The 10,960-nt window shown below is 39.8% G+C and overlaps 1 protein-coding gene across 1 annotated transcript; it reads right to left on the minus strand.

The window, feature by feature from the left end:
* Nucleotides 1-7,430: 7,430 nt before the first annotated feature.
* On the minus strand, nucleotides 7,431-9,947 carry GSPT2 (G1 to S phase transition 2). Its single transcript, XM_081115024.1, has 2 exons — nucleotides 9,851-9,947; nucleotides 7,431-9,744 (listed from the first exon to the last, which is right to left on the minus strand). The coding sequence occupies exon 2, from the start codon at nucleotides 9,734-9,736 to the stop codon at nucleotides 7,847-7,849; it is 1,890 nt and encodes a 629-aa protein (XP_080971150.1). The 5' UTR covers nucleotides 9,737-9,744; nucleotides 9,851-9,947; the 3' UTR covers nucleotides 7,431-7,846.
* Between the last annotated feature and the right edge of the window lie 1,013 nt (nucleotides 9,948-10,960).

The following is a 10,960-nucleotide window of genomic DNA, read 5'->3' on the forward strand; positions in this document are numbered from 1 at the left end:
TCAATGTGATGCTCATTGTATAAAAATAATTTGAATTTTTCCTTATTTTTTATGTTTTAGAATATTTTGTGTAGCATTGGGAGTAATAACTTAGGTACCATTGTGATTAGTTGCTGGTTAAGTTTTGGCAAATTCCGTGAAAATTTTAAGACCTGGAATTTGAATGGAAAGTATCAGTATAAACTTATGCTATATTTTGCTTAAAAATGCATGTGTATTTATTAGCTCTGCCCTCTAAATGCACTAGAAACCATGATGGACCCACTAGCATGCAACCAAGCACCATGATTCTATCTTTCAAAAGCATCTTCCACTAAAATATAAATTAAGATTACACAATGGACTAGCTGATTTCAGGAACTGTATAGGTGAGCCTTGAACCAGGAAAGAGGAAAGACTGTTAGGGTCCTGTAAAAAGGATTCCAGAGCTACTATGAAGAGCCTAAATCCTAAAAATTGGACAGTTTGAGTATCTATAAAATAATAATTAAATGTGTTTAAATATTGTATTAATGGTGATTCTAAAATATATTCTGTGGTCACCTATAAAAGTGCTAGAAAATAAAGTCATAATTTGAAACCAATAAATACAAGGAAAGAATGAAATAATTATCCTTCCATTTGTATATATACTGTGTTATCAAATAATTAATGAGGGAAAGATTCTCTTTAGATAAGTGTTCTAGCTGATAAAGGATGAATAGAATATCTTTATTCTACAATCTGTAATGAAATAATGAAGAAGAAGATTTTGAAGGAGGAGGAGGAGGAAAGAAGGAGAAAACAAACTTGAATCTAATGAAGCCTTTATCTCTAACAACTAATTTACATGAAAGCCAGGTGGCAGAGGGTCATGGAGGATGTCAGCAAAATCCAGACTGTATGAAAGTCTAGAAAATAAAGGAGCCAAATTCTTCAACAAAAAATTACAAGAAAAACATAAATAAAGTGACAACCTATAGATTGAAAGAGACTTAATAGTCATATTAACAAATTATAATGCATGAGAGTAAACTGGATCCTGAGTTGAAAATGAAAAAATATTTATGACAAAATTGGAAAATTTAAACTATGAATATTTGAAGACATTTTAAAATTGTAATTAAGTCTTACATATGATAATGTTATTGTGCTCATATTTGCAAATGGTATGACTTTCAGAGAAATATACTAAAATAATCTTTTATTAAGTGATATGATGTTTAGTATTAGCTTCCAAATAATCTGTGGGTGGAGAGAAGTGGGTGGGAGGACAGATGTAATAAGATTGACCAAGAGTTCTTAATTGTTAAAGCGGTGTGAGATTTACATGGGTTATTTACTATTATATCTTGTCATATATCTGACACTATTTATAACAAAAATGTTTTTTAATGTCCAAAGCCACAATATAGACTAATTAATCACAATTTCTGGGTATGTATCTGAGATATTAATATTTCTGAAAGCTACTTTCAAGTAAGTTTGCTTTTTAATGGGAAAATGTTGTGCTTGTACAATCCAATAATCACATTCTTGAAACAACTCTTAAACATTTAATAAATCATTTAGTCAATAAATTGATTCTGTAAATCAATACATTTATGTATATTAAGCCAAAAATTTAGATAATTAAGACTCTTTTAGTAATGTGTAGGTATGTTGAATGAGACTATTTGCACAGATCTGAATGTTTTGTAAGTAGCATAATCACTGCATTAATATACCCTGAATGTGCAGTGTTTATAATCTCACTTTTACTATCAACTCTCCTCAGAGAGGGTCAATTCTACTTAGTTTTGTACTTGAAGTATTACTGTGCATCTAATAAACAAAGAGGGCCTTACTTTAGTTTTGAATCATGATAACAAGTCTGGAAGTATCTTCATTAGACCAAGTGCTCAGAGGTGTCATCAGAATACCACAGCTTCCATCTTCCTGCTCAACCATTTTCAGCAGGTTGACTCTATGACTACATGCTTGCCTCAACATGGCTGCAACAGCTCTAGGCACCTCTATCACATTCCAAGTACATTGCTATCACATCTGTCCTTCTTATTAAGAAACATCATTTTCTATAGAACTCCCTACATTTCTTGTAAACCTCATTGGGCAGAACTGGGCACATGGCCACTTTAAGGTGTAAGGGAGATTGGAAAACCATAATCTGACAAAGGGGGATGGGATAGCTATGACTGCATTGGAGAAATCCTGAGGTCCACCCCCTATTCCAGACCAAACATATTGCTTCTTTTTAAAAAAATTTCTTTATTGATTAAGGTATTACATGTGTCCTCATCCCCCCTTACCCCCTCACCCCCCCTTTTTAAACAATCAGTTTTTCTTACCATAGGACATTGCTGGAAAGGCTATTGGGTTAGCAATTTAAAAAATCCAGTGAGATAAAAGAAACAGAGTTCTAGAGTTAAAAGCACAGTCAAGGGTAAAACCTGAATATGCACTGAAGGGAATAAACTCATAAGGATTGAGCCACATACTGTTTCCAGGTAATTTTGTACCTGCTCCCTTGTTCAGTCCTCACAACAATTCTATAAACGAGGTAATGGACATTATCTCCATGTTATGCATGAAGGGCAAGAAATTCATAGAGGCGGCTTGTTTAGTGTTCACACTGCATTACTCTACCCCTTGGACATGGGTCATAGTCCCTTATCTAGCTTACCAAGGCCACTGTCAGAAACAAGTAGGGGCAGAACAAAAGGTCAACTATTTATGTGTTCAGCACAGTACTAGGCATATTCCATTTTTCTTCCCCCTAGTGGCCATGTCAGGAAGGGGACATTTGGATTCTGGCTACTTATCTGATAATGGGATCTTCTGCCAGAGGTAGAGGCACTAGGGTGGCCCAGAGCAGAACTTGCCCTTTGTTGTAGCTGTTACTACTCTGCACACTCAGGTCATATATGTTATCTTGGATCCCACTAACTCAGTCTGGCATTGGTAGATAGTGCGGAGCCTCATACCCATACCTGTGGGTCTTTGAGGCTTGGCAATGTCATGGTCCTCAGAGTTGGCTGCCATGCTGCCAATATTGCCAGCAATTTTTACCTCTTTGTCTTACAGAATGTGTGTGATATGCATTAGTCCCCTAGCCACCCATGGGCCCAGTTCAGAATCTTCTAGGAAAGCAATATGACCTTTCTCATGCCCCCAAATTCTCTCCAGGCCTTGAGTACTGTGCCTTCCATAGAAGCAAACAGTTCTTCTTGAATTATGTTAACTTTTGGTCACTGCAATGTTTTGCTCACCAGCAGGGCCTTGCGAGGTCATCTCTCATCCATCCTGAATCACAACCCTTAGGGCCTCCTTACCTACATCTCCTGCTCTTCAAACCCTCTGTGATCCTTTTTCAAGTGTGTAAAATACATGCTTGCAGCACATCTACCCGTTCAGACCAGAGCTCTTTTTGGTTTAGCATGTATTGAATGCAGCGTTCTGTCACTAGCATCACTCAGGAGCTAAGCCTTTAGATGTTCAAAAATGTATTAATACATTTTATTTCATCTATTCATTTATACTCTACCAATTTGGTGAAAGAAAGCTAAATAATACATGTCATATGAGCATCAATTAAAGGAGGGTGCAAAAAGAAACACAAAGGTAGAAATCAAACACTAACCTTTAATCCAAGAACTGACAGCTAAACCCACAGAAGCCATTTGGGGTCTTTGTTAGTCATTTGCCATGTGACAATGTGTTCTTCTGTAAATTTATTGGTGTGACCAAAGGTCACTGATGGACTATGCTGGTGCTAGCAAAAGCAATCTCAGGAGGAGATAATTAATCTAATTCTCTGTTAGAGACTAGAGGAAACCTTTTACTCAGTGTCCAAATGTGAAAGAAGAGCTATACCTGAATGCATATTCAATACCTGTCATATCAAGTGAGAGATACAATAACATGGTTGTATACAGCAGCCTGACTTTGGACAAATCTTTTTTTGTTTTGTTCCCCTCATGCTGAAACTAAAATATCTTCTCAATATTCTATGCTTGGATTTTTGAAGAAGTTCAGCAATCAAAGGGAGAATAATCTTCATTAGAGGACTGAGAAATGTCTGCAAATTATCTGTGTATGTAAATTCTGATTAATATTAATCTGAGTAGAAAATAAGGGACTTTGCTGAAGACCATTTTGATCAATGTATGATTCTGAGATCATGAACCTTTCATCCAGTAACTTAAAAAACAAACACTATACAAAACTTTAAGGGTAAGTGAAGGAAAAGAGAATCCTCTTAGAATTTAGACAAGTTTCCTCTAAAACACTCTGGTATTGAGTTCAGAATATATGGGAAGCCAACATTCAGTATTCTACTGGCTATACTGTAAAATCGTAAGCTGTGCCCTCTTGCATGTAAACAAAGCTTTCGTGTGTGTGTGTGTGTGTGTGTGTGTGTGTGTGTGTGTGTGTGTTTGATGCTTTTTCATATATGGCATGCTCATACAGTAGGTTCTTTTTTTTTCTTTTCCTTTTTCCTTAATTTTGGTGACTTAGTGAACATTCTCACACACACATACATACACTCAAATTTTAAGGCAAGTCCACATTCCCCACTCCATGGAGTTAGTGGTGTCCCTGGTGAGAAACTTTGGGTCAAATTTTTCTTCCCCCCTCCCCAGTGGCCAACCATGAATAGATATTGTAACTGAAAACTAGGGCAAATAGAAATATGACCATAGTCTTAACAGAAAATATAGAAACAACCATACTGAACATAAAAACGGGCACTGGACCAATGTGAACATAGTCAAATGTTCGGGTTTGGGCAGAACTTCTCTGGTGGTTGAACAGTTTCTTTTTCAATGACCATAAAGTGATATCTAATCATCTTGTTGCTACACAGTTTATTTGAACTAAAAAAAATGAGTTTGAATATTTGTGCTACAAAATGTTTATAAGTAACCTTTTAAAAGAGCAAGTTTCTTGCATTTTAATAAACCAGAATTATGATATTGTGAAAGGAGTGTCTATTTTGATAAAGGATTTGTCTTTTAAAGACAGGAACAATAACTGTAGTAGATATACTTTTTAATCTTTTATTAAGTTATTACATATGTGTCCTTATCCCCATATTACCCCCCATTGTAGTAGATATTAGCACTGGCAATTTATCCTGGTACCAGAGAAAGATCCTCAGAGTAATTTGCTAGCTTCTACCCACCCAAACTTTTCCCTTTCCTTTTTGGGTCTTTGTTGAAGTACAGAATAAGTTAGTCCCTTTTCCTACATATTCTCAATGACCAGAGAAATAGAAACTTGGGCCCAGCCAGTATGGCGCAGCGGATGAACATCAGCCCAGGAACCAAGAGGTCACTGGTTGGATTCCCAGTCAGGGTACATGCTAGAGTTGCAGGCTTGATCCCTGGTGGGGGCGTGTAGGAGGTAGCTGATTGATGATGTCTCTCTCTCTCTATCCCTCTTTCTTCCACTCTCTCTAAAAAAAATCAATAAAAATTTATTTAAAAAAAAAACTTGGAAGTTGCCAAGAGCCAATAGGTAAACACTTACTGTATTGAAAAAGCCTGAAGTGTTAAGTTTATAATGTATTTACAGCATGCAGTCAGACTTGGGGAGATGCTACATTATCTTGGATGCCAGGAATTGGAGATGAATATCTGAGGACACTTTAGTTAAATTGGAATGAATTGGAGGCAATAGGGGACTTCTGAAGGGACACTACTTTATATGTCCTTGGGAAACTAGTACTGTGCTTGTGAATGGCCCCAATTTGCAGTATTTAGAAAACACCACCAGACATTAAGAACTATAAAGGAAGGTACTCAGAAAGTTAGAAAGAAGTGTTACCCTGAGTTTATATCTACTTTTCTACAGAGCCAGAGTCTGGTGTCTCCAACCACCTGGATGATGTGCTTCTCATTGAAGAGATTTGGTTTCCAAAATCTATTTACAAAGATGTCCTGCTCTCTGAAAGTTTTTTTTAATACAATTTAGAGACCCTGGTGAAGAAATCGCTATACAACTGGCTAATGAGAAAGACATTTCAGAGCCAGTTTTTGATGGGAAATTATCCAAATTGGATAGAGAAAAAGAGTTCTGTCCCACTTTGTGGCTTTGGCCTATTAGTGACAGATGTCCACAATAATCCCATTGGTAAATTACTAAAATTGCAAAACAATGAGATTGAAGCAGCATCAGAAATATATTTTTAAAAGAGTGGCTGCCAGGGCAAAACTTTTAGCAAACACTGGATTGGCCTGTATTTTGTACCCAGTTCAGAGCGCAGAGGCAAGAAGGAAATCTAAAATAAAGATGAAACTCTTGCCACTGACATTCTAATCATTAAAGCACTGGGTCCAAGACAGTAAGGCACATCCCTGTGGATGAGGTTAGCTGACATACAACCAAATGAAGTCCTCATTTCTCATGTGGGTGTCCTGCATATCTGTGTTACTTGATGTTTTGACAAGACCAGTGGCTATTCTGACAGGTTAGACGTCTTAGAGATACATGGGTACAAAAACAAAGGGCAATGGAGAAGGGGACTCTGCCTTTGCCTGAGCATGGGCCCAGGGTATTCTGGCAACAGCCTCCACCCCTGTCCAACCAGCCCATGTGTGTGAGGAATTGGTTCTGCCCACCATCGGGCAGGTGTTTTCATTGGGCTACTACCCACTTACCAAGACAAAGTTTTTATAGCTGTTGATAGTTATGCAGGTTATAAGTTCACTCCCCTGCCAATAAAAGTAGCCACTTCAATCCACAGTTGGTGTTCTCCTCAATCTTCTGTTCAGAGATAAGTCCTGTATCCCAAACCCCAAAAATGGGTCATGATCTTATTGTCAAAATGACCTTCCACCTGTGCTACCAACCCCAATCATTGAAGAAGGGTTGAATAGTCTCCTCAATGTCCCAGCTCACAACCCTCACTAACCCTTAATTTTCAGTAAATGACTCGCAGCCCTATTGAAAGCATTTATCTTCTCAGTAGTCATGCCCCTTTATTGTGTTGTATCCCACATCCCAAGTGACAAGGGGAACAAAACCAAGGATTGTGATAAGATGATGGAGTACAGATAACAGTCTAGTCAACATATGGTCTGAATCCCCAGGTAAATTTGTAATTTGGCCATGCTTAACATTAGTGGACCTGATATATGGCCTAAGCCTTTCTTTTTCAAATCATAAGTGGAGAAGCAGAATATCCTTTGTTGACTGGACTTGGGCAGAGAAAACAAAATTCACTGGGAAAAAAAGAGCCCTAAAATTAAAAATTTTCAAAATTAAAATTTTTCCTTTAATACAAACTTGTGCATTGTTTGTAAATACCTGATCTAAAACAGTGAGTGGAGGACAGTTTTTAAAAACTCAATAAAATATATTAAAATTACTTGGGAAAGTAAAAAGGCTAATTGCAAAGTACTATATACAAATTTTAAAAGTATTCAAAAGCATTTCAAATACCAATAAGAGTTTCAAATGGAGTATTTTATTCACATATTACTTGTCTTTTTAACATATACATACACACTGACACACTCTGACTGGTCTGCGTGAACAAGGGTTGTCTAAATATCCTAATGGAAAATGAAAAATTAAAAAATATATTAATTTTTCATTGTTATACACAATTACATCCACATCACTTACAAAGCTATTACTGATTCTGTCCACGGAAGCAGAATGGTATTGGAAGAGGAAATTTGTGGGTAAGTTCATCAGTGAAACATAACTGAGATCTCAACATGAGAAAGCTGACAAAACACGAATTTTTGCTGTGAAATTTTTCTTTGCAAAATATGGAGAAAAGCCTATCAATGGCCAGTAAATAAGAGAAGGTGGTGTCAATTCTCACAGTATTGTGCAAAGATATCAAGAAAGCTGTTCAGTCCTTCTCCGGAACCAGTTTCAGAACTTTTCCAATTGCAATGGTCTTACCCTCATCTCTTAAAGTAAAACGACCCATCTGAGGAAAATCTTTGAATGTCTCAAGGCAGATAGTTCCTGCTGTCCTTAAACGGGCAATGCACACTTGATCTTGTTTCACGAAGCGGGGCCGCGTCTTACTTTTTTCTCCAGACTTTTTGTCTACCAAGGAGATTAAGGCTGTTATCTCTACTTCCTCAATGCAAGTATGAATGTGCAGCACCGCATTATAACCTGGACAGATGATGGACTTGTGCTCAATAATCACTATCTGAACGTCAAATGTACGTCCAGAATGGCAAAGATTATTAGGGTCACAAAGTATAAATCCTGGAAGAATCTCTTCTTCTTCAATTCCCTTCAGTCTGATTTTAAGATTTTCACCTGGGGCTACATAATCAGTTTCAGCATCATCAGAAAGTATTCCAAGAACTTCCACATTGTGCTTGTTTGGCATCATCACAAGCTGCTGGCCTTTAAAAATGGATCCTGATTCCAGCTTGCCCAGGACCACAGTACCCATATCCTTGTACTTATCCACAATTGGCAGTCTAATTGGTCCATCAATTGATCTGTTGAAGTTTGGCATGTTATCCAAATATGGAATAAATGGTAATCCAGTGTACCAGGGGCAGAAATCTGATTGCTCTTTAATATTTGCCCCAGTTAGCCCTGAGCAGGGCATAAAGTGAATGTCCTTTTTGGGACTGAAGCCGACTTTTTTCAAAAAGGGCACCAGTTTTTCTTTACATTCTTCATATCTCTCGCTGCTCCAATTTACTGTGGGATCATCCATCTTATTAATAAGCACTACTAAATGCTTTACACCTGCTGTCTTTGCCAACATAGCATGTTCTCTTGTCTGTCCACCTTTTTCAAAGCCAGTTTCAAACTCCCCTTTCCTGGCAGAAATGACCAGTACAGCCAAATCAGCTTGAGAAGCACCACCAATCATATTTGGGACAAAACTCTTATGGCCAGGGGCATCTAGAATTGTGAAATGTTTCTTTTCTGTTTCAAAATAGGCACGACCCACCTCTACTGTTTTACCCTTGTCTCGTTCTTCTTGATTTGTATCTAAGGCCCAGGACAAATACCAAGTTTCTCTGTTTTTTTCTTTAGCCTCTCTTTCATATTTCTCAAGTGTCCTTTTGTCAACCATTCCTGTCAGAAACATTATCTGTCCTCCAATGGTTGACTTGCCAGCATCTACGTGCCCAATGAATACAACATTTACGTGTTCTTTTTTAGGAGCACCTGAGGGTAGGACCACAGATTTAGATTTTCTCATTTCCTCTTTCTCCATCATTTCCTGGCCACTTTCTTCTGGGGGCCCTGCATCTCCCAATGAACAACCCCCTGGCTCGGCTTCACTCATTTCTTTATTGTGCTCCCATGACTCCTCTAGAACCATCTCCACCTCTCCATTTTCTATAACAGGTTCAGAAAGTTCCATGGTGACGGCTGGATCGGAGCCTTCACACAACACTCTCTGCTCCTCTTTGGCATGTTCCACAGGTGCCCCCAGTCCCAGCCTTTTACCTTCAGGTGTGCCCGCGCCGGTGCAGGTTTCCTCAGTGCTGGTGGTGTCCGCAGGGGGGGTCTGCGGCTGGGCCGGGCCCCGCAGGAAGGACGGCACGAACTCCGCGGCGTGTACGTTAGGCACGAAGGGTTTGGCGTTGACGTTCAGCTGACGGCTGAAGGCCGAGCTGAGGTGCTCACGCTGGGCCTCGGCCACCGCTGCTGAAGAGGGTACGTCCCCGCTAGGGGCTGAACCCACTGCTTCCATGTCCACCTGGTCCCAGCAGTCGGGCGCTGAGTCGCTGCTGCTGCTACCCGTATCCATCATCTGAGGACCTGATGGGTGGCGGGGAGGGAGCGGAGTCAGCAGGACAGAAAGAGCGGGCTATGCAGACAGGGGGAAGGCAGCAAGAGCGCGGGGCCAAGGGGTAGCGACACGCACCTTAGCAGCAGCACGGAGACAGCGAAGTACCGACACTGCATTCGCAGCTGCGGCAGCGGCAGCAGATATGGCGGCTCAAGCCTCTCCTCTTGTGTGTGAGCGGATCTCCTCCCCCAAACCCCAACCACTTCCGACTCCTCCACTGGCGACCCAGCGCCGGGCACGGATTGACCCCTCGCTGCCATCCGTACGCCTGGCTTCCTTAGTTCTCAGACATAGGCTAAGTCCCAAAGTATAATTTTTTAAATGAAAATTTGTAGTTATTTGTCTCACACCATCTGGGAGAGTAATTTGACCACGATTTAATGAATAAACCTACACAGGCACATCTCATTTACATTTCTACTCGAAGATTCAAGTAAAAATAAAAATTCCTATTGAACAAACGGAGGCAGGATGTGGGTTAACTACCTGGAAACCCAGTAACCAAAGGAAGAAATTAGTGACTAGGGAGGCAACCATAATATACATGAAGATGTAGCTGAATCTAGGAAATGCAACGTTAAAGCATTCACTCATTTGAAACCCAGAGGTCTTTCGATTTTCCCTTTTTCAGTTGGCCCTCATATGCCCATAAGCTTTACTGATAGCTTCAACGGTGTAAGGATGGGGTTATAATGACTTTCCATGTTAAACACCCTATCTGTCTGCAGGGAAGAGCCTTGTCCCAGTGAAGCTCCCCAATCTACAGCATTTGTGCAGGTGCCTGGACAATGGCTGGCCTGCTATCTACTGTGTGGTGCCTTACATACACAAGCTCCAGACTCAGATCCCTTTATTCGTCTAACAAACCAGAATCTGGGTGTACCTGCCCCACTCACCCGCACCTCCCCAGAGTACACCATAGTTCCACAGGCTTTCCTGCCTCCTTCTGAGAACCTGGAACCCTACTCACAGCTGGTAATGGGTTTGCTTTAAGAAAGAATCAGTGTCATGTTGGAACCTTCTTCCGTTAGTGGCAATGCCATGGGGCTATGGGTATCAGCCTAATGAAACCGATTGAGACCTCTGAAATGGGCAAAATCCCTTTAGCCAAAAAATCTCACTTTTAGAAAGAGATTTAACATTTGCGCCTAAGCCTAGAAGAGCTACTTTGTAAATTATCTTATT

Source organism: Myotis nattereri (assembly GCF_964212035.1).
Source record: "Myotis nattereri genome assembly, chromosome: X".
In the NCBI taxonomy this organism is placed as follows: Eukaryota; Metazoa; Chordata; class Mammalia; order Chiroptera; family Vespertilionidae; genus Myotis; species Myotis nattereri.

Excerpts from the sequence above, each read along its gene's own strand:
- GSPT2 (XM_081115024.1), bottom strand. The coding sequence starts at position 9,736 with ATGATGGATACGGGTAGCAGCAGCAGCGACTCAGCGCCCGACTGCTGG.